At 44.7% G+C, this 24,873-nt stretch overlaps 1 protein-coding gene across 1 annotated transcript in view; it reads left to right on the forward strand.

The window, feature by feature from the left end:
• Positions 1 to 3,657: 3,657 nt before the first annotated feature.
• The window catches only part of pvrl2l (PVR cell adhesion molecule related 2 like), a gene marked incomplete at its 3' end in the record, with an annotated part of 187,497 nt that continues 166,281 nt past the window's right edge, over positions 3,658 to 24,873 (forward strand). The window contains exon 1 of the mRNA XM_080787107.1: positions 3,658 to 4,112. Within this exon, the coding sequence (XP_080643233.1) occupies positions 3,992 to 4,112 (121 nt within the window). The 5' untranslated portion in view covers positions 3,658 to 3,991. The remainder of the gene's footprint in view (positions 4,113 to 24,873) is intronic.

The following is a 24,873-nucleotide window of genomic DNA, read 5'->3' on the forward strand; positions in this document are numbered from 1 at the left end:
GGAGGTGGTGCTTAATTTATAGTCTTGTCGTGTGACAAAGTATAAATCGGCCTTCAAAGCAGGATCCCTTATTCTGTCCTACATATTGTCTGTTTCGGGTGAAAACCTTGTATGTCCAAAACCGTTACTTTTCAGGAAAAACATTGGTTAAATATGTATAAAACCACACACAGAATTAATCACTAATAACTAGCAGACCTACAAGTTTACGCATTGTGATGCGCGACACTTTTCATTATTTTTTTAATAGAATGAATAAAGTTGAAACTAGAGATGTCCCAAGATGTCTGGTAAAACACAACACAAGATACATAGCTAGATAGCTGTAAACACAACACGAGATATCTGTCTATAAACAAACACAGCCGCTCTGCTCCGTCCATACAGTTGGCTTTTCTTTCTTATGATTATACAGTAAGTATTATTCTCTGGTATCGGTATTCGGTATCAGCTGACACATAAATTGTGGTATCGGGATCGGATTGGGAACGATAAAAGTGTATCGGGACATCCCTAGTTGACTTGAAACAAGGAGTTACAAGGTTTATGCCCGACCACAACGAAATACTAGATACATAAAACATACTCTGGCATATAGAGCAAGGAGGCGTGTGTGTGTGTGTGTGTGTGTGTGTGTGTGTGTGTGTGTGTGTGTGTGTGTGTGTGTGTGTGTGTGGTGTGAGAGGGGAGGGTTGCATGAGATATAGATTGAAGGAGGGATGGATATGGTAGGAGGACAGGATGGAAGCTGATTAAGGAGCCAAGGCCTTAGGGACAGCCCGGTCCAATCTGTGCACAGGACCCAGGGCGGTGCACAACACACGACGGATGGATGGACTAGTGATTTGTGACAAGAGGGTATCACAGGTAATACAGACGCCCTCCTCCCCACCCCATCCCCTGCACTAAAATACATTTCTACAGCCTCGGGACAATCTGACGGAAGGCTATTTTTCTTTCCGGTGGCAGGGAATGGGTTTTGTTGAACACGCACAGTACAGTATCCTCTTTGTTTCACTCCCTCCGCCCTACTTGCAAGCAAGCAGTTCTGTTTGTGTGTGTGGACAACTGTGTGTGCATGTACTGTACTGTGGCTTTGATAGACTGTACAATATCTACCACGCGCATGCACACGCACTCACCTGCACAACCACAGTGTTCTGCTGCTGAGTATTGAGTGGGTACACTGGGAGGTGTGGAGGTCATGGACTACTTGTGGACTGCTTGTTTAAGTGCGTCTTGGCACATCTATTCTAAAACTGGGGGAATGCGTCCCTCCCTCGTTTACAGGCTGGTGATGAAAATGCCAGTCCATTTTAAATTTAGGCTGTTGCTGCCCCAATTTTGAGAAAGCTTAAAGCCTGATTTTCATTATGGCGCGCGCGCACACACACACACACACACACACACACACACACACACACACACACACACACACACACACACACACACACACACACACACACACACACACACACACACACACACACACACACACACACACACACACACACACACTTGTTGGCTCTCACACCTCATGAAGGGGTGGGGAATGCAACTGGGAAGCAAGTAAGCAACATCAACTTTGTTGAACTTTGACACAGTTGACCCTCACCTCAGCATGCGTTGGGCCACTCCCCTGCAATAGAGCATGTGTATCCATACTCTCACTTGTCGCACGCCGGAAATAGCTTATCTGCAATCTTGTATCGTCAAGCTTTGTGACCTTATAGTCTCGAATGACGTGATGTCACCACAGTTGCTTCCAATGCACACAGCTGAAATTTAATTTAATTATTTGTCTTGGAAATGTGCTCAAGTAATAAAGAGTAATCAGTATCAACTAAATATAATACTCAAGTAAAGTACAAATCCTCAGAATCTGTACTTAAGTACATTTACTCTGTTACTAGGATCCCTTTGTGATAGAGATGTGCATGCGTACAATCTGCACCTATGATGCATGCACCCTCTCATCCTTATACTGCGGCAGTAGGTATACTTACTGTGAAACTCTGTTCGCAGTCAATATGTCCTCATCAATGTCCCCATGACAAACTCCTGTTCATGCACGCTTGGTAAATAAAGAGATGCTGATTGCCTGCTTCTGTTCAAAGTGCTTTTACAACTGCGCTAATTCATTAGTCTGTGCTCCACTAGAGGGCCAAACAGGCCGGAAGCCAGGACTCTGCTCATTATTTATGTCACAAATGAACCCAAAACTGAATTATATGCACAGAGCCTTTTAGCATTTAGCTGCCAGAAGAGGCTATTTGCCAGCACTGCACAGTTTAAAACCCATATGGTGCATTTGAACCTTTAATGGGATGTGTTTTGAGGGGACAAGTGGTTCACATTGATCAGTTGGCATCCTTTTATGGCATCCAGGCAGCACTTTCGGTCAGTATAGGTGTTATTATGGATGATGGGTGGGTGAAGGGCTTAGAAAAACAGAAAGGCGAGCAGACATGATAGGCTGCCTACGCGCTACACCTTCATGAAAATGCTGAAAATGATGCTGCGGTGATGGTGGAGGCAGTTAAATAAGGCCACCAATAGATGGCAGGCTGTAGTCAGATCGTTTGTATGGCGTACATGCCCATACACACTACATGCCTCTCCCCTCCACAAGTGCACACACACACACACACACACACACACACACACACACACACACACACACACACACACACACACACACACACACACACACACACACACACACACACACAGAGAGAGATGGATGGATCATAGACAAAGAAACGCACACGCAAATAAAGGGAGAGAGGCACACGAGCGCGCACATACTACACGCACGCGCGTGCAAACGTCCTCCTCCTCCAGGGGACAGAGAGGTTTGTTATGATGACCCTCCGGGTGTGATGAATGGCCTGATTGAGGCAAGTGTCAGAGCGGGGGGGGGTGGGCCAGTTGCAGCCGCTAACGAGGTGATAATGGAGAGGTGGGCGCCTCCGGTCTGCCACCCCGGTAGAGGGTGGCAACGGATCTTAAAGCCTATAGCCTACCCATGCAGTTACATCATGGGGCATGATTTAAATTAACCGTGAATCGATTATTAATTATCAGCCATGATGGACTGGTGTATGTTTAAGCAGTTAGTTAGCACTAGCAGTATAATATTTGGAGAAATAGTAGCCTATACGTAATGGTTGTAATAAATATTTTAAGCCTCATTGTGGGACTTGGAGAGACAGGCTATGTCGTAAGGCTAACTCCCATGAGTCACACTCCTGACTCCATGAGTCATTACATCACAAATCACAAGGAAACTATAGGGATTTCTGAAATTCTGTGAGAATGAATGACCAGTTACAAACTTTACCATCGAAATGGCAACCACATATGAATGCCATGCTGGAATATTGGCAACTAAAGTGCGCAGTTTGCAATCTTTCTTTCTTCCTTTTCCTATCGCGCTCACCAACAAGTTCCCCGTCCACTTTGCGCACTGGGCGCGTGCGTGACGTTGTGCTGACATCACCACACTCAAATCACGTCCTAGGACCAGAGCGCGCTCCAGTGAGAGACTGATAATCATCGGGAACGCGCGGCACGGGATCCGATTGTTACTTTTCTCTCTGCGCTCCTCATACCTGTGCGCGCTGTGTCCGCCCCGCACACACACACGCGCACACACAGCACGGGGAGGGGTCTTCTCTTCTCACTGTTTACTGTCACACTGCATGTGCGTGGTGGTGTGTGTCAGCGTCTCTCGTAGCTACAGTAGGCTACTACAACAGGCGGGACTCAGATCACGCACTAGTATCGGAATTGAAGGGCATATTTAAAAAGCCGCAACTTCTCTCAGAATCTACCCAGCTCCTATTGCATTTATAGGCTATTTAGCCTATTTATAACCCGTAGAGAAGTTCCCCGGACAGAAGATCGAGGTCAAGGAATAATCCCAGCATCGGTTTTCCTTTCCCCGGAGCTGCTGGTGGTGTTGGATTGTATTTGTCCCACGTTTTGAATGCTGTTTATAAGAACCATGGCGAGACACTCCGCGCTGCAGCGTTGTTGCCCAGCCGTCTCATCAATGAGAAACAGTTTGTTGGCGGTGGCAGCCGCGATACTTCTTCTCACTGTCCAAGGTAAGAAACTAAGAACAATTCAAACGGCACACGATACATTCCAGATCCAAAGCCGCGTTCTGGTGCTCTGTGGTGGGCTTCTAGTTCTTCTTTAATAACACCCCTGTTCACTTCCCCGTGTCTTACAGCCGCGCTCACTTGCGTGTCAAGAAACCTGTCACTTGCAGCCTGTATTTATAATTGGTCGTATACGGAGACAGTCGCTTGCAGAAAACGCGCTTGCAGATCGGCTATTTTCGGCGAGCGACAGCCTCTGTCCCAGCTGGGGGTGAGGACGGAGGAGCATACACATGGACTGGTTGTGTTTTATTTTTTTTTACGCGGCCATAAGAACGAAGCCTGCATGGCCCGATCGATGTGATACAATCGTGTGTGTGTGTGTGTGTGTGTGTGTGTGTGTGTGTGCGCGCGCGCGCGCTCACAATAGAGACCGGTGCTGGCATACCTGCTGTCAAAGTTTATTTTCAAACAGTTTGACTGGACTCTGTTCTCAATCTGTCCTTACACCATGTAAAGGCGTGGTCTCTCTCTCTTTCTCTCTTTCTTTCTCTTGGGATATGTATTGTTCGCAGCAGCTCGAGATCTGTGTGTGTGTGTGTGTGTATCGGAAAACACGCGGGTGCCTAATCCGTTCTTAGTGCCGCAGCCTGCCTGAGCCCTGGCTGCCACTAAACGAATGTGACCTGTCATCTTTGTTTACCTGTTTGAGAAAACACGGGAGATGGGGAGGGGAAATGGGCGTATCATCGTGATCGTCGCCTGAGTTCACAAAGGCTCCATACAATGGCCCATGGAGAAAAGAAAATGGGTCTTTTCAATTGCATTTAAGCAGCAACAGGGTGTTGCTGATGGTGAAACACGACACAACCCAATTCATGTCATGTCTCAAGGTCAGGAAATGATTAAAAAAATAGCTTTAACCGCGGGCTACCCAGCTTGTTAGGTGGACACATGAGCGCACACACATGATAAACGACAAGTGCATGTCATATCAGCAAGGAAGATTAATAATGGGCCTGGGGTATGCATATAAATGGGTGATCCACGCTCTGTCACTGTGAATGAGCAGTGGTGGAAAAAGTACTCAACATTTTTTCGATGCCCAGCTTTGTCTGTTTGGGCGCAAGCCGCAAGCACATTGTTGCGTCAAAAAAACGTCTAGACCACGCGTCTCTTCCGGGTTTTTAAACAGCTGGTGGATGGAAATGACGCTTGCACGCGGCTTCAACTTGTAGCGTTGGCAAAAAAACGGAAATGCTTTGCCGACGTGACAAGCTGAAGCAGCGCACAAGCGTCATTTCCATCCACCAGGAAGAGACGCCTGCTTTAGGCGCTTTCTTGCCACCTCTTGATGCTTGCCCGTGCCCTTTGTATGAATTTTAGCGATGATTTGATTGGCTGATCACCCCATAGCGATGATTTGATTGGCTGAGCAAAGTACATATTGAGGATAAAAAGTGAGGGCAGACGCCACTTGTGATTGGCCGGAGATGAATGTCTTCACAAGAGTGTGATTTTTACTTAAGTAAAAGTATCAATACTGCAATGTAGAAATACTCCATTACAAGTAAAAGTCCGTAATTCAAAATGTACTTGAGTAAAAGTACAAAAGTATTGGCATCAAAATCTATACCATAAATGCACCAAGTCTGTGTATGTGTGTACGTACGTCTCAAATTCGACACGCACGTTCCACACCCCCACAGGGAGTGCAGTGCCCGGTGTTGAGTAAGCCGGACCCACGGTTGTCCAGAACCACCACAAAAGGCCTCTGCCCGGGCTCTGGACAGGGCCCCTGCCCAGTGTCCATATATGGAGCTGGCCCGTTCTGACATCATTCTGACGTCTGCATATACTCCATATTTGGGCATGCCTGACAAACTCCATTTCCAACTTGCATCGTTGCATTGCTGTAGAGGCTCCAACCGACACCACTCTAGTGTACGTGAAGTACCAAAAATCTCACCCGTGTGAAGTGAGGGGCGCTCTTATCATCGTACATCATCATGATGTAAAATAGACACTGCTCAGACACTGCTCACACACTATGACGTGAAATTCTCCATTCATTGTCAATGGGAATTTAATGTTTGTGTAGGACAAAGTTTGTGGACAGACACCTCAAAAATATAGACGCCTTAACAGACGACGTCACACTGATAAGCACCAGCATGCACGCGCATAGCGGTAGCACAAGAACCCTTCCTCTCATAAGATGCAATGGAAAAGTTCTAACTGCACTCTTGTGTAAAAAATGCTTTCAGATGCTGTTTTTCTCCCAGTGTGGAGGAAGAATGATTAGGATTTTTATTGTGATCTCTCCCTTGAAATATATAATCCTTGGTTTCTGTTGTTGAACAATAATAGCAATTCAAAACCACACCTCCAGTCGCTGTCATAAGAACGGGAGGTGCGCTCATGAACACGGCAGCAGAGCCTATTTGTGCACGGCTGTACGCTCACCTGCAACCCATCAAGTATAATTTATGCTTCGTCCCGCGATGGTGTCACGCACGCAGACCTCTATGCTCACAACAGTCTTGTCCGCGATGCGATGTGAGCTTGTATATCAGCTGTTCTCTGTGCGCAATTCTGTTGGGCTAAGTATAAATGTCTATTGTCTCCTAGGGTTTATCTCACTAGCCATCTCACAAGAGGAGGTTGAATGTACTGAAAACAGCGCTTCCCAAAACAACAGGTTTGGAGATCTGTTGGGAATTGATTACATGAAACAGTCACCCATGCGCCCAGTCCCAATGTTTGTAAACAAATAATTGGTCTATAAGTACCCTGCCTGAATATAAGACTACGTTTTTTCCCAATGTAAATATCCTAAACGGGGTCGTATTATAATCGGGGTCTAGACTATTTGACATTTAAAGTTTTTCCGAAATGAGTCTTGAAAAATGGGGGCCGTCTTATAATCAGAGTCGTCTTTATATTTGGCACAATACTGTACTCATTATGCAGAATGTCCCATTTCAAGTTTTCAAATCCTTAGGAAATACAAGCTTAGCTCACAATGCGTCGACACATTGTGACACAATTTGTGAGCGTAGATTTTCAAATGGCCGAAATGTATAGGGCTGAAGTGGTTAATGCATGTTTTGTAGTGCTAATCAAGATCCACAAACTAAATGGTAAATGGTGCATTTATAGGGCCTTTATCCAAGGCTCTTTAGGCTTGTGCATTACATTCACACACCGATGGCTGAGGAAACCATGCATGGCACCAACCTGCACAGTGGGAGCAATTATTAGGCTTTCAGCGTCTTGCTCAAGGATACTTTGACACTAACTCTGGGGAAGCCCGGGATCAAACTGGGAACCTCACAGGTTCCCATCTGGCTGCTCTACCAGCCACTCTACCCCTGAGCCACTAACTAGTAACTATCGTTTTAAAATAAATTTGGTTCTGAGATGTAGTGGAGTAGAAGTCAAAGTATTGGCAATCGGAAATACTCAAGTAAAGTACAAATACCTCAAAATTGTACTCAAGTACAGTACTTAGTTACTTTACACCACTGTATGGAATGAGCTTGTGTACCTACATGTCGTGTGGGTGGGGGGAGGTTTAGCCAGCTTCATCTGTCAGGGAGGGAATGTCCCTGTAATTGGCAGCAAGGAGGTGGAGAAAGATGGGTCATCATACGGCCTGGAGATATTTCTAGTCCTGTACATGACACCCCTGGAGATCTGCCTGCAAAACAGAGAGGACAAGTTATTTCAGGGCTCAACGGAAGGATAGCATCCACTGTATTTAATCTGCTGCATAATTGGCAACCGTGTACAAATCAAATTGAATAATAGCAAAAGGTTAGGCTATATTTTCATATCCTGTGAGAGGGAAGGAGATGGTATTAATCATCACATGTAACTAGCTATTTGCATTCTAATGAAATTCCACAGCCCCGTACTTAATTGGAATGTAATAAAAAAGAAAAGAGAAGTAGAGATTAAAAAAAATAAAAGTAGTGCTAGTATAGATTACATTGTTCTGAGTCTTGTATTCATTGAACAGTATAAATTCACTGGGGGTTCCAGTGCTCCACCACATTAGGCCTATATACTTCAAAAGGCTTTAGATCGACATTACAGAAAACCCTCCAGATGTATTTTTCTTTGAAAGAGAAGCAGCACAGCACGGTGCAGTCGAAAGAAAACCCTGTATCTCCTCTTGCATTTCCATTTTTGCGTTTCGGGAGTTTGCGGGATGCTCTCATCCAGATCGACATTCAATGAGTTATAACAGGGGGGATTGGTTTTACATGCTTGATTGCTTATTTAAGGGGAAAAATACGTTTTTGAAGGAAGCAATTAAAAGGAAACAGGCTTTATATATGCAGGTAGATGAGTGTGCACTTATTTTTATTTTTTAGAAATGACACCTCCAGGGGTTGGTGGCTTGGAGCCAGGGAGTGTCCCCGGGGCAACCAAACCCCTCCTTTTTCACCTTAGAAATGAAGCCCTGCTTCCCCACTCCTCACTCACTCGTTAATTGTGCTTGTTTAGCAGGGAGTGGAACTTGGAGGGATAGTGTGTTCCTCTGTACATGGTTGCCTTCCCGGTGAGACTCCTCACTGCCAGTGGTGAAAAGAATGGCGATTGTGTATTGTGGTGCGTGTCTTGAGCACCGTCCTTAAAGTCGGACTGTAATGTCTTTTTCATCATTTTATCAAGTTTCAGTCTGAAGTTGAAGCCTCTATGATTCTGAACCAATCAAAGGTTCCCATTCTTTCAGGCTATGGGACATTTGAATCTTGTGCAGCCATGTCCAGCAGGACTAGTTTGTTTATGAATGAAATCAAGATACATTTATATTCATATGTATGTCATCACGCAGCACGTTTAAAAAAATACACAACAATTTTCATTTTCTAATTGTTTTGGCATCTATTGTTAGGTATGCCCATAGTAGTGTGAAAAACGTATTTTCCATTTCACTACGTCTTTAATACCAACAATAGGGGTTGGCACTTGGCAGTAAAATCATATGTCGGACTCTAAATGAGAGACTGAGGACAATCTCCCAGCTTTTGTTGTTATACCTGGGTGGGAACAGAGTGAGAGAGTTAAAAAAAAAAGCAATAAAACAATAGGGTGGTCCTTCATATTGTGGCAGTGATGATTGGGTTCCAAAGCAGTGAGTTTGTCAGTGGTGGTTCTGGCTGCCATTCTAGCAACATCATCTATAAGTCCCCAGACGGTCAGTAGGTGGAGTTCTCATATCGTCTGGCATTGCAGGACTAGGTTAGCAGTGACAGGGAGTATATGTTGGAATTGGAATGACACAAAATTGGGGCAAAAATGTACTACATAAACTCTAGCGTCCCTATTCTGGGCATGTCATATTAGGTGAACATTTGGGGGAAATCACACTTGTGTGAAGTGAGGGGCGCCCGCTGTATTTATATTGGCCACATGACGTCTGACGTCAATGCTTGTTTAACTGTTGCCCTAACAGACATTAAAAGTCCATAGACTTGGCTACCATATGACGTAATTTCAAAAGCCATGCATTGGAGGGACGAGCGCCCCTCAAAAAACAGGGAAATATTTTGTGAAAGATTGTCTTGCTGCAGCCTTGAATAACAAAGAAATGCCAATCGAATCCTGACCCTTGCCATTCCACGCTCCGACCCAACACACGCACACACCCACCCATCCCGTCATCTCCTGTCTCCGTAGGCTCGATCCTGCTCTGAAATGTCAATGATGATGAGTCCCCCTCGCCTCCTCTACTCCTTGGCAGAGACGGAGGGGATGCTGATTAGCTTATCAGTGCGAGAGCAGAAGGCCGACGATGATTATCAGGCCCGAGAATGTCGGCGGCAGGCTGATTATCAAGAGCCCTTATTAATGAGTCGTATACCATCAGCCGGCCGCATTTCTTCAGAATATTGCTTGTAAATGGTGAATGGTGGTTGTAGAGCACGTTACACCGTTTGTTACAGTCAGCCATACCTTCGCACAGATGGTGGAGGCAACCATGCAAGGAACCACTCGTTTTGGGCAGTTAGGGATTTCTTGCTCAAGGATAGGACTTGTACATGAAGCCAGGAAGAGCCAGGGATGGCAGCAGGGGCCTTCCAGGCCCCAAAAGACCACTCTACAGGTCTACCTCCCAAGCCACAGCCACTCCACCATACCCTGGTACCTACCTTGCCTGCATCCCGGCGGTTTCACTCATATGTCATTAATATACCTTAGAGCTGTTGTGTGGAAATAATAAAAAGCCCCCCCAATCATTAACATTGTGAATCACATCTTGATGATGTCAATCAATGTTAATGATTTTGTTCATACCTCCAGTTCTAGGAAACACAGAATGGGGGGACTTTTTTATCATCCCCAGCTCTAAAAGGTATATTAATGAGTGCCCTTTAATGCTGCCGAATTAGTTACATTTTTGCTAGAAACAGACTGTATCAAATGTGTGACTGACTGTCGTAAACGATACAAAGACCCGGCAATATCGCTGAGACAGTTTGTTTATTTTTGGACCACAATTTTAAGATTTAACCGAATAGCCGGTGCTTAAGAAGGACGCTGATACCATGTCATTCCAAGTTCTGGAACAGTGTGTCAACCAAAATTATAGAAAAGTTGTAAGAGGGCACCTTGCACCTTGAGCTGATATAGCCTTACTTTTGTAAGTTTTGTTCCGCTATACCATAACAATTTATTTGATGTTAACCTTTATTTTGCCACTGCTACACATAATAGTGTTGCCTTTGGGACATATGGACATTGTCAAGTGCAACTGCGATCTTCGTATACTGAGCAGCTCAAGGGTACCACAGTGGTGGTGGTAGATTATACTCCTACCCAGAGTTTAACAGGTCTCTGTGTACATCAATTTTTGTTTCTTTTTTCTTTTGTATTTGTGTAATTATTAAAAGGAATCTTTTTATTAGATGGTACAATGGAAGACTGAGAAACCGAGACAGAGATACGGGGAGTGACACGCAGCAAAGGTCGTCGGGCTCTGCACTCACTGTCAGGCTGCATTAGAGCCTATATGTGGTATTGGCCTTAACCACCAGGCCATCGGCATCCACTAACATGATTCATTTAAAGTGATGATGTCGTCAGCCTGCCCTCTGTACAATTTCTGATTCCCACCCGACCCTATCGGTAATTCGGTATGCACCTTTATCTGCACTCTGACAGTGCACCCATCACGCCGATCTACAGCTCTATAAGCTCACACGATCGTTGTGCGGTGGCGTGGTAGATCGTGTGGTGGTAGATCGTAGACGTAAATTGTCTATTTTCATTACTTTGTCCTACATTCAATACTTTTCAATACATTAAAGTATACAGGTATAGTGCTTAAGTGGTAAAGGGAACTACACCCCACAACACAGTTGTCCCACGACTCCCACCTGCCAGATATGTCAATGAACGTGTGCCTTGGGAGACAAGAGGTTCTGATTATTTCTGTGAGACCAACTTGGAATGTCATCGACTGCCTCGAGAGCATCTGCAGCCTCTATAAGGGTGGTTGTTTATTGCTCTTTATCACATACCCAGAGCTATTCGTCCTGGGTGAGGGGAGTGATAAAAGGACAGAGAGGGTGATAACAGTTATCACCCCTGGGCTAGAGGTGATCTTAACGGTTATCAGCCTAGGGCTGAGATGGCAGTAGCTACCACGCATTGAAATGTCACCAGCATGTCAGCATGTTAAATATGACCACCACAGTTGGTGCATTCATGAAATGCTATTTTCTTGTTTACCTTGTGACTGAATAAGGCTATATGGGACCGTATGGTGATAAACAAATGTTCACCCAGCCATTTGTTGGAGTCCTGAAACAAAATGGAAATCCAGGCTCGGAGTCGAGCTAAATATGCAGTGGTTCTCAACCTTTTTTCACCAAGTACCACCTCAGAAAATATTTGGCTCTCCACGTACCACCATTATGACTAGCGTACACCAACCTATCCCATCCTATTCACACAGGAGGCAAATTCATTCTAATTAATTCCAGAGTTCCACACAGCCAACAAACAAAATAACAATAAAACTGGGACTCAGTTCTCACACCACACACACACACACACACACACACTGTTTCACTTTTACCGTGACTTTTGCGCATTGCAGTTGGTTTTAATTAGTTACGGATGTTATTGAATCAAGTAATCAACTGTTTTCAATAGGCTACGGCTACGGTACGTGTTGTAAGATGTGCCGTTTGAAATGGGTTTCATTCATTACTGTACCACACTGTCTGTCCGCTCACTCGTTTTCACTCCTCTGCCCACCCACTCCAGGTATGTTGAACCCCAGTTTCCACGTCACATTAACTGGTAGGGTTTTTCCATTTGAACGGCACCAATTTGTGCTGGGACCACAACACCAGCCTCGGTGTCATTTCATTTCACTGGCGCTCATGGAGCAATAATGCTGTGGTCGGTCTGACACCGAGATATCCACTTAAATATCCAAAGTATTCTCCTTGTCTTCCACACTTTTGTAGTTCAATTGCCACGATTGCACGATTTTAGGCGTGTTTATTAGTATCTTTTTTGCCAACCTTTAGTTTGTTGTGATCCGTGGCGTGAACGCATGGTCGGCAGTGCTCGCTGTGCTCGGCACAAAGCCAACGTAAACATGGCACTCCGTGACAACGCAAAGCAAAACTTGTACTCCAAGTACAAGTACCACCAGACTGACCAGAGGGGACGTTAAGTACCACCAGACTGACCAGAGGGGACGTTAAGTATACCGGACCTGCTGCGCGTCGTGTACCATAGGTTGAGAATCACTGAGCTAGAGTAATGCAACAGAGGTTCTGTTATGTTTTATCAAGCCAAAGACAGACCTCCACAGGTTAAAATCTTATCTGTTGCTTCCAGATGAATTCATGCATTCCAATGCATTCCATCAACAGTTCTTGTCTCGTGGGAACAAGAAATGTGCCACTGTGGTTCCCGACAGGCTGCTTAGCCACTTAAGACCTACTTTATTATGTTTCGTATGGCATAGTCAATAGCTGGTCTTGACTACATGACTACAAGTTTTAAAAAGTTTCTGAAAATCTCCACTTGTATAATTTAACATGCTAAAAATAGGGACACCAGGTTGAAAGTTGTTAAAGCCTAATTTATACTTGGTAGATTAGATCTACAAGCTCACAACGTGTAGTATAGATTAAGCCTACTACTATATATGTCAGTGAGCTGTGTGATTATCATCCCCTCGAGAGCAGCCAGCTTTCTCAGATACTTATCACGGGTTATTAATGAACGACTCATTCCCCAACACATGTTGCATAGTAATGCCAGCTTCACTATTTGCGATGACTAAGCCTATAATTTCCATATCATTGTCTGAGCTACCTCACTAATGTGTCTTCAGAGTCACACCCGGAGCCTCAGAGGTTATGATGGATCTCAGTCACCTGTGCAAAGTGCGGAAGTGCCGAGATGGTCGTTGGAGAATAAGTTGCTTTTCTTTAACCCCAGTTGGTGTATTGAGCTCAACAGGTGGATGAGTACATGTTCTACATTGCGTTATATGATTGGTTTGTCGCCGTTGATATTTATTTTGAATCTTTTTGTTTCTTCTTTCATTATTATATCTTAATATATCTTCATTCGTTTTCGTTTTTTTTCCTGTTATTGATCACAGTCTAAAATGTTAATGAATTCTCAGAATGCTAGCAGGGCATGGACTACTAAGTAGGGGTTTGGTCGTCTGTGGGCTTGTGCTGCATAACTCTCCCTGTGTGTTTCTCTATGTTTGCAATAAGTTTGATGCTGGGATTTTTAATTCCATTAGGAGGGCTGGTGGTTGGAGGTTGGCTTTGTAGGTCACTCCTGGAGATTTGGAGCCAGTTGTCATGGATACCGCTATTGTGGGCGAGACAAATTCACTCCCCTTTGTTGCACTACTGTGTGTGTGTGTGTGTGTGTGTGTGTGTGTGTGTGTGTCCGCACATGTTTTGTGTCTCCCTCAAAAGAGGTGGCAGTGCTTGGGGGGAGGAGATTAGACTTTTGGTATTGTGGTAACGTGAGTAAATCAATCCGACTTGAAATAAAATAGATTGTCTGCAACTCTGCATTTCCTAAAAGTAGGCCTACTTTTCAATTAATTAATGCACAATGCCAGCCAAGTACAGATGAGCGCGTGTGAGTTCTGCACAGTGGTCTCTGTCAGCAGATTTCTTCCTCCACTATAGTTTACTTTTGAGGAAAGCTGTTAAAAAAAGCACATGCTATTGCTATAGCTCATGTTTCTAGGAATAAGTCAGGTCCCGTGCCTGAGGCGGTGTCATTCTCGTGCAATCCTTTTGCAAACAGGTCGTCTCGGCAGCATTCAGAAGGATTACGGAGCGTGAGGACAGCAGAAAGAGAGCGCTGTCAATTTCGGCGGAACCGTTTCAAGGATGTTCTGTTGTGGCAGACGTAGGTCCCGCTCTCAGCCCTCCAGATCCTCATTCAACATTGGGTCTTAGCGCAGACTTTATCCGGCTGAATGGTTTTATATGGTAGAGGGCTCACAAGTGCTCACATACAACACACGTATGCACATTACTGTCCAGGGCCATCTCGACCCCATACACATTATTTTTGCCTGCCAGTAACAACATGTAAGCCCCTTTCACACCTGACAGGTCTTGAATACCGATCCTCCATTTTATCCCCCCCCCCCCCCCCCCCCCCACACACACACACACACACACACACACACACACACACACACACACACACACACCTCACACTTTGGTTCAACGTCTTCCATTCTCATTTTCTCTTGCTTTTCCATTTTCCTTTATTCTCTCTCTCTCAACCCTCCCTCCCTCCCTCCCCTGGCTCAGCGCTTGACAGAGGCCCTGCCTAGTGCAATCTCTTTAGCCGTTGAATTTTGTTGGCTTGGGGTGAATTAACACTATATTGCCCTACATCCGCTCTTCTCGTTCTCATTATGCTCTTCAGGGCACCTTTTGAACGAAAGGAGAGAGAGAGTGGGGCGGTTTAGGCCAGTGGTTCCTGAGCTTTGAACGAAAGGAGAGAGAGAGTGGGGCGGTTTAGGCCAGTGGTTCCTGAGCTTTGAACGAAAGGAGAGAGAGAGTGGGGCGGTTTAGGCCAGTGGTTCCTGAGCTTTGAACGAAAGGAGAGAGAGAGTGGGGCGGTTTAGGCCAGTGGTTCCTGAGCTTTGAACGAAAGGAGAGAGAGAGTGGGGCGGTTTAGGCCAGTGGTTCCTGAGCTTTGAACGAAAGGAGAGAGAGAGTGGGGCGGTTTAGGCCAGTGGTTCCTGAGCTTTGAACGAAAGGAGAGAGAGAGTGGGGCGGTTTAGGCCAGTGGTTCCTGAGCTTTGAACGAAAGGAGAGGGAGAGTGGGGCGGTTTAGGCCAGTGGTTCCTGAGCTTTGAACGAAAGGAGAGAGAGAGTGGGGCGGTTTAGGCCAGTGGTTCCTGAGCTTTGAACGAAAGGAGAGAGAGAGTGGGGCGGTTTAGGCCAGTGGTTCCTGAGCTTTGAACGAAAGGAGAGGGAGAGTGGGGCGGTTTAGGCCAGTGGTTCCTGAGCTTTGAACGAAAGGAGAGAGAGAGTGGGGCGGTTTAGGCCAGTGGTTCCTGAGCTTTGAACGAAAGGAGAGAGAGAGTGGGGTGCTTTAGGCCAGTGGTTCCTGAGCTTTTCAGGTCCAGACCCAAAAGAGAGATCAGTCGTTTGCCCGGGACCCAAACTAGCGCACCGTGCATCGCTTCGCGCCACGTTGCGAGCTTGCAGATCGGCTATTTTCACTACTTATTAATTATGTTTCATTTATAGAATTTCTTAGATTTGTTTGTTTGTTTTATTTATAGTTAAAAATGAAAAATTGTATTTTTGAGGCCTCCTGTATACAGCTTTTGTCCCCACACGTCTTATATTTGCCATTGACAATGAAAGGAGAAATTTGGTCAAATGTCCGCCAAATATGATTAAATTTGTGGCAACACAAACATTAAATGCCATTGATAATGAAGGGAAAATGTACGTCGTATGTAGACGAGCAAATGGGCTAACCAATCACATAAAGTTCATGAGATGTGATAAGAGCGCCCCTCACTTCACATGGTTGTGATCTTAATCTAGGAAAAGAAAATGGGATTTGTCCTCGAGTCGTGACCCATACAAAATTGTCTGGGACCCACAAATCCCGACTCACTGTTTGGGAGACAGTGGTTTAGGCAGGCGGAGAGGGAGAGATCGGGAGAGAAAAGGGTTAGAAAGCACTGCTCTAGTCTATCCTCTCACCTCCGTGCGCCCTTTCTCTATCTCACTGTTTCCTTGCCAGATTTAGTGTGCCAGAGGCTAACAGGAAATGGCTCCCTTGCTCCGCGTTTGAGTGGGAGCTGTAGCCATAGCTTTTGACAGATGATAGTTGACATTTTGCTCCTTCCTCCCACGTGGGCAATTAATAACCGCCACGATGTTGTTTTCTCGTCTCATGTCATGACAGCTGGGTCTCCAGCCTCATCAACTGTCTTACTATCAGCTGGCCTCGTCGAGCCTGCACTTTAGTAGGTAGATTATTTGCAGCGACTGCCTCAAGTGAATTTCAAGTAAATTTCTCTTGTGGGATCAATGGAGCCGGCCTATCATTCTAAGTGTAATAGACGTGGTAATATGGTTTAATAAGGCAGCACAGTGCTGCTGTTTGGCAGGACTCAATTAAAACACTTGACCTTAGTGATGTGTTCACAGAATGAAAGAGGGAGTCAACAGATGATAATAATCTGAAATGATCTGGTACTGAGAAGCCTAAATGACAAAACAAAACTATCTTTTGTGACGCCAAACAAAACAATACAATCGTAATTAAACAATATCATAGACACAAATGACTGACACAAATGACTGAAATTCAACACAAATTGAGACCAATGTAAACTACTGATACTGGTTACTTTGGACATTATGGAAATTAACCACTAGCTTAATGCAAAAGAACAAAGAAGTAAGCTACCTCCACTTCTGACAACTGTAGCTACTCCTCGTATCCTAATAATTTCACGGCGACCAGTGACTTTATAGGCTATACAATAATATACTTGTTTTGCAAGCCTGGCACGTTTACCTGAAAGTGATTGGGACTGGGTGCACATCTAGCAGAATACCGTAGGGAGCATCACAGTTCAGCTCTGCATTAAGTCCCCCGTCTAGCTCTCACCAACCTCTGAGTAGCCCACAGAACAAGTTGTTCAGGTCAGCCGCTAGCTTGGCGAGGGATGGAGAGAGTTAGACAATGCAAGACAATAGCATTGCAGTTACCCACCCACCTACTCACATGTGTGAAATGGAGTGGTTTTGTGTGTGGGCCAATAGCTTGGCTTCTCTGGAACATTCTGTTTCTGCCCCTGGCTGTTCAATATCCCGTGGCTTAACTGAATTTCCAATGTTTTTGTGTTGGTCGCCGCCAAGACGCACAAGACGAGTGTGCATGAAAGTTGGTCTGTGCCTAAAATAATGTATTGTCTGCAACTGTGTGTTTGTGTGTGTTCTGCCTTGCTGCACGCTGACAAATCGTTTCTCATTAGCATAACGCAAACCAACATCTCTCTGTCTCCTGCCAATATAGGCATGACCCATTATGGCTAAATAATCCCAGTTTAATAGTGTAATCACTAATATTATTTACAATTATTGTGATGATGACACTGCACCCTTCATCCCCCCCCTACAGCTCTGTTGGGGGGGAACTTGTGTGCTAGCAGGAGCGAGCAACAGTCTCCGTCAAACTATGGTCAACTCAACTGTCAATGCATCTCTGTATTTTATTTTACCGACGGCACGGGTGGGCGGCTGACTGGCCGTGGATCCCAAATATTTTATATATACAGTGTGTATATATATATATACAGTATAATCGCATAAGTGTGTCGAATATTTCCCATTTTCGGGTTGTTTATTCCCGTCTGATCGCTTATACGCCAATGTATACGTTACTCTGTGAGCCTGATGGACGTGGAGATGGGTTGTACAATGTTCTGGTTATTAACACTTGTGTACTACCTCCTTCATATAATCAATTTGTAAACAATGGAGACATCTTTGTGCAAAACACAGTCTGCACAAGCCCCCCCCCCAAACAAACCAATATACTACATGCATGCATACGCAAGCTAAAATGCAATTGCGCCTAAAGTACCCTCCCTCACACAGACTACTAATGTCTGCCAGACTTTTACCCAGTATAGGCTATACATGCACACACTTTCACACATTCACACACTGTTTGGCACATAAATAGATACACAATTTAGCCCTTTCACTCATTCAAGTACGTGCTGATGACTAGCCCGCCCGCTTCCTTCCCTGTGGCTAATACAAACCCTGATTAATTGCTTCTATATCCCACAGTAGTTCAGTTCTTGATTGAAAAATTCTTTCTGACAACTGCAGCACAATGCCCCCGATGTTCTGTCTTCTCGTCCTCTCCTCTGCTATCACCATATACTACGCTCTCCTCTCCTTTGTCAACTCTCCCCCCCCTCTCTCTGTCTCATTTCCTTCTTTCTCCTCCTCTTTTTCACCACGCCTAGGGGTCATTTCATCCTTTCTGTTCGACCTACAGGGATGTGATCTGTTTTTATATGTAAAAAAGCCGCAGACACAATAAGTTGACCGTTTCCCCAGATGTAAAAGCTGTTCCTTCCTTATCGGTGTCAGACAGATCTATGCATGCAAAGATGGATTCTAGGCAGATGACAGTGTGTACAACATTCACACGACAGAATTACAGTGCGTGGGTTTCTTTTTTGGCTTGTACTTATACATGCAGTTTCTTTTGTGTGTCATAAATAGCATATCGTTGTCAAAATGAAACAGCGATAGCGCAGAGGCGCTGTGCTGTCTGCTCCAGTCCCCTGTGGGCTCCTTTCTGCAGGCACCATTCCATTATTTCTCATTCCCTGCTGCTCTTTGATGTGTGGGCTCCGCTTATCAGTCAACCAGAAGGATTTTGGATAGATTTCAAGGGGGGGTTAGATGAAACCAGCCCAAAGAATGGCAAATTAGACCAACTGAACGCACAAAGCGGATTATTAAAGGCCTCCGTTAGTAGACGGCGTCCCGTTTGAGGTCCCTGCTGTCCCTGTGACGTGCGTGAGCATGGAATATCCTTCACGTTTGAGTAAATGGCCACGCCCCCCTCTGACTGAGTACAGTTTCAGACCCTGACGGAGGGCTGTCGTCTCAAACGAACTTGAGCCACGAGAGACACTGCAAGTTGTCGTGTCGAACGTCGGGGTCCGTGACCACTGACCATTGACTCAATCACGAAGGAGAGTCATTGGTCGTGTGCCATGCCTGCAGTCATCATGCAGATGCTGTGGAAGTCTGTCACTTTGTGGGCTCCAGGCTGAGGGAATACGTTGTCAGTGTGACTGCCGTTGCCGACGGCTTCTCACGACAATTTCTCACGCAATTTCTCTCCTGAGTGCATTTTCTTTCATTATTGCGTCATCAAGAGAATGTGGAACTCTTGAAGTTTTATTTTAAATATATCGTGTGTGTATATAAACTAGTCCTCTACCCGTTCTGAATATATGAACACGAAATGATGTACAGTTTGGGTTATGCGGTGTAATAGATCCAATTACTGACTAGGAGGGAATTGTTGGGGGCACAAAAGTAAGTTATTATCTATAGCGTCCGTCAGACAGACAGACGATGTAATGAAAATCACCATTTAACGTAGGCTACGCTATCGCAAACATTTTGCCCTGTGTAGCTTATTCCTGAGAGAGAGAGAGAGAGAGGCGGCCTGTGTCTGTCTCGGCCTACACGTACGTGAGATGTCAAAATGAATTGGAATAGAAAAACGAATTATGTAGCCTATATGTATCGTGTCTGGATCACATCTGTTATCCCTAGTCGGCGATCAATTGTTTAGTGTGAAAGGCACAAAGATATAATGACAGTCCAAAGAAAGACTCCTGCAGCGTGAAATACATAACGATCTGATGACTCGCAGACAGCTTTAAAACTACTACAGTCTGTAGGGTCCATAACGGCTAATGGTTGAACCGATCAGATAAAAAGGCATCCGGCATGTAGGCATGTAGGCCCTCATTTATCAATCGAGTGTAAAATCTGCCACAGATTCGAGTGCAGGTTTCGTAGTACACCCACGTCGCCACGGCATTTATAAAGTGATCGCAAACAGCTGATCCTTCCTTAATTTCGTTCTCACGTTAATAAATGTGACGGCTGAAATCTATCTGGCACGCCCTATGAAATCAAGCCTCGCCCTCGTTTTTGCGACTGAACACATGTTTACGACCTGTGGGAACCATGGAAACCATGGAAAAAAGGTTTCTCCCGTGCCTTGCCCGCCTCACGCACCTCTCTCACACACACACACACACACACACACACACACACACACACACACACGCAGAAGCACACGCAACTTGCAAGCCCACTGGTGTCTTGTTAAATAAAGAACGAACACCTGCATGAATTAAATAAAGTTGTAGGCCTACCCTGTCTGTTTTCCTCTCACCTCGCTTGCTTTGCTGTCATGTCCACGCATGCACGCATATACATGACACATCGACATCGCATCGCCATGAATGGAATTAGTTTGTAGGCTGGCCTATATTAATTTTACCCATTCGTGCACAGTGCACGGCGAAGGCGTGATACTGCGCACTGCTGTGATATTAAAGTCCTGTGTGTGACATGCCTGCATGAGAGATCGGCTATCATGTCGTCAAGGCAGCTCACAATCAACGTTTATGTAGTGATTTGATCATTGATGAACGAATCATAAACATATGGATGAAGGCTTGCCGCTTGCGCTGGTATGTGTTGGCGACGCACGCCGCGGTCCCGTCCTCCCGACCCCCGAAAATGATCTCGCTTTTATCTGAACTGTCAAAACTGTCTAAGCACTTATAAATGGTGAATGATTAAGCCCCTTACGCCTATAGCCTGCTAGTACTTACTACAAATAGGCAAGCTGTATTGTATGCTTGTCATTGTCACTTGGAAATAAAGGCGTGCAGTCCATTCATGCCTTTAAAAAAATAATAATATCATAATCGCATATGCCGCATCACCGCGTCCGCATGCGCTCCAAAATCATCTCACAAGTGCGCTCGCATAACAAGTGTTTGATTAAGCACAAACTAATACATTGTAAACATGTTATATTGTTTTTAATTGCGCGATTTTAATTACTTGTAAAGTTGGAAATCTCTCTTTTGTTTTTTACATACACATACCGTTTTATATTAACATTTTAGGAGTGAAAACATATGTTTAGATGCCTGTGACAGTGTCAGCAGTTCAGACAATGCTGCTCCGCTTGTGTAAGAAAGAAAAAAATGCGTACGCCAGCTGAGGAGCAAACGTGGATTTTGTACGTTGTCACGTTCAATTTCAAGCGTTGGCGGAAATGGTAAATGTCAAAAATGTCGGCAATTTCGGCGTGCACCCATATTTTGGCGTACGCACGGTTGATAAATGAGGGCCGTAGTATGCGCCCGAGGTGTTCTTCTTCTTGTTGTGGCTCTGCTGGCTGCCAGGGGGCTGTCTAATTCCTAAAGGGGAGAAGGCAAGGGAAATGTTGCCCGGAAAACTGTGATGCATTAATTGGTGTCCCTCCCAACAGGCATTTCACTTGTGACACGTGATCTGTGGGATGATGGCGGGGCTGTGAGTTGTTGTAGACGAAAATTAAGTAAATTAAGATAGTGGCAGCACTGGCAGCAAATGTTTGGTGCGTGTAGGCTTGCTGTGTGACGTGGCCCCCTAATCTTTTTTTAAATTCTATATAGCTAAGTCTCACTCAATATGTAGGCTATTATTAAGATACATAAGAGTTATATTCATTATTATAATAATAATTGAGAATGAGAACCGTGGGTGTGACTGCAGTGTATAAATGCTAATTCAGATTTGATGAGTTTAGTTTCTTTAATTTATTATTTTTTGCGTTCGACTGTGCCATTAACATGATGATAATTACAAGTAATTTCACAGCTGCATGAAAAACCTCTAAACACAGCATTTTTACTGGCAGAACAGAAAGTGACTGCATCAGCTCTAACACTGTGTGTGTGTGTGTGTGTGTGTGTGTGTGTGTGTGTGTGTGTGTGTGTGTGTGTGTGTGTGTGTGTGTGTGTACACAAATGTGTGTTTGCATGCAGTTCTGTCAGACAAAGCAATAGTGGAAGTGCCCATCCCCCCCATTTTTTTTATCAATACAGCAAAAGAAAAAGAAGGAAAAATGGGACACAGGCCGCTTATGCCCACGCAGAATTTGTACCCCACGCACCACCCCTCAAGTGGTCTATTTTCAGTTGTCAGGGAGTGGGGTTGGGGGTGGTTAGAAATACGAAGATGTGTGAGTTCTTAATGCTCGGGGATGTACGTGAGCTCTCCTTCTGCGAGGAGAGGGGAGAAGGACTGGTTGCACTGCTGTCTGACGGCTGCATGTATAAGCTGGACATGCAGACCAGCGCTTTGATAACACCATGTGCTGCATGCCTGCAGCTCTTTCATGTGTGTCTTTGTGCTGCACAGTCAAATCCGGAAGTGTGAGTTTAACTCCTGCCAGTGTGAAAATGAACCCTTAGGGGTAATATTGTGACACTCTCAGTGTACCCTCCTCTGCCATGATACGTTTCCTCTTTGGCCCCGTGGTCGCCTTGGCCCCACAGTGGAAAGCTCTGTGTGTGTGTGTGTGTGTGTGTCTCTCTCTCTCTCTCTCTCTCTCTCTCTCTCTCTCTCTCTCTCTCTCTCTCTCTCTCTCTCTCTCTCTCTCTCTCTCTCTCTGACTGTGTCTGCAGGGGTTAAAGGGGATTTGATTTGAATGTCGGGCCATTTCTTTGTGTGAAAAAGGCAGCATGTGAATGGAGGCGTGTTAATGAGCTGTTTTGGCAGAACTTCACATTGCTCATGGCCATCGCAAGTAGTGGACTAGCTGATTGAAGAAGAGGCCCAGACATATTCTGTACACTGTACAGTAATACAAAAGAACATGTCTGCCCTCTTGATCGTTAGTCAACATTTCCATTAAATTATTTTTTATGCAGCTGGTCGGTAATCTTGGAGACAAATAATACATCGTATCTTATGTAGCCCAATTTACATGATGTATGTACATTGTGAGAGCTTATCCGATGCCATGAATGCACTCATCATTTTTCACCTCAAGCAGTAACTCATGCCTAATTAACTGAAGTCCCATTAAATGGAAGAGCCCTAACAACCTATTAGATAACTAATTGCCCAAAGAGGTCAGGCTAACAGCAATCCGACACGCTGGTACTACACACAGACACATGCACAATATACATACCTATGCAGATGATGCATAATGCAAGCACTCACTCACACAGTATGGGCCCTACTGTATCTTGCACGCCACCTTACCCCTTATCCCTTCTTTGCCATTTTTGAGTGGTGCAACCACCTATGTATGTATTAATACTAGAATTTCGTGCGCGCTACGCGCGCACTCATCCCAGAGCGACTTTGCCACGCACTATGGGAAGAAATAAATGGCGGGAGTTGACTCCACATGTAGTAACGAATGGGTTATTGGAAATGTACCATTGTTTTGTCCTGAATATTTCCACAGCCTAAGTACTAAAGGATTGTGACTGTGGGACAGACATACAGTCTGACATACAATAGGCTACACGTGTGCACAGTGAATAAACAATGACCTATATGCCCAGAGTTCTTAAATTAACATAGTTGGATTTTAACAGAAAGACAATGCCATAAATCAGTCAAAGTAAGTGACAGACTCAACAGTAGCACACAGCATGCAAGGCAGCGATGCATGCATGCAAACATGTTTGTCCAGCTGAGATTTAGTGTCTCCATCTCTCTGTGGAAGAGGTTGCACATGACCTGTACGGCCACACTGAGGCGCTCCAACACAAACACAGACACAAAACAACACCACGCTGTTTGTCCAGTTGACCCAAATCAACACCAATACCTAGCCTGTTTGTCCAAAACACAGTATCTGCTGGCCACGTGTCTACTTCGCCACAACCTAATGTTAGTAACAAATGTAGGGGAGAGCCGCCAAGGTTGTAACGCTTCACGGTTGTAACATGGACGTTATATCTTGATTGGTCAACGCCACCATGACGCCATCGCGTCAGTATGTGTACAGCAACGTACTCTACGTGGCCAGGAGTTTGAAGTTTGAAGTGTTTACCTTCAAAATGCGTCTAATTTTACACCTGGAGTATATGTGTGGTACAATTTTTGTCTTTGGTGTTGGTGAATAAAAATCCACATGGATGTGTTCATGCTTATGTTCTTCATTAGTTTGCATCGTGTTTAGACGGAATTCACGTTCATTCTGGTCTGTAAGCAACTGCAAAGAAAACTTGCAAAAGCGGGTCATTTGTAACATGTGTTACAAATGGTCCGCTTCCATTCAATGCCATTATATGTAATATTTACATATTTGACATATTGGCCAATATTATATGTTCTGAAATGGTATTGTATCGTGTAGTGTATTCTGAAATTAGTTTAGGGTTGTATAACGTTGTACAACTCAATCAATCAAACGTTTGTTTAATCAATGTATTGCCCCATTGAAAAAAAAGAAATGGCCAAACTGGTACTGGTACACCCGATACTATTTAATATTTCCCTTATGTTTGATACATTTTCTTATCACATCCATGGTATAAAAACAATGCTAAGGAGTTGCTTCAATGAAATGTAATTGCTTTAAGCTGAGAACGATATGTTTAATGGTGTTTTTTAGCGTTGTTACATTT

This window comes from Protomyctophum bolini (assembly GCF_963924005.1).
Source record: "Protomyctophum bolini genome assembly, chromosome: 17".
Taxonomy (NCBI): Eukaryota; Metazoa; Chordata; class Actinopteri; order Myctophiformes; family Myctophidae; genus Protomyctophum; species Protomyctophum bolini.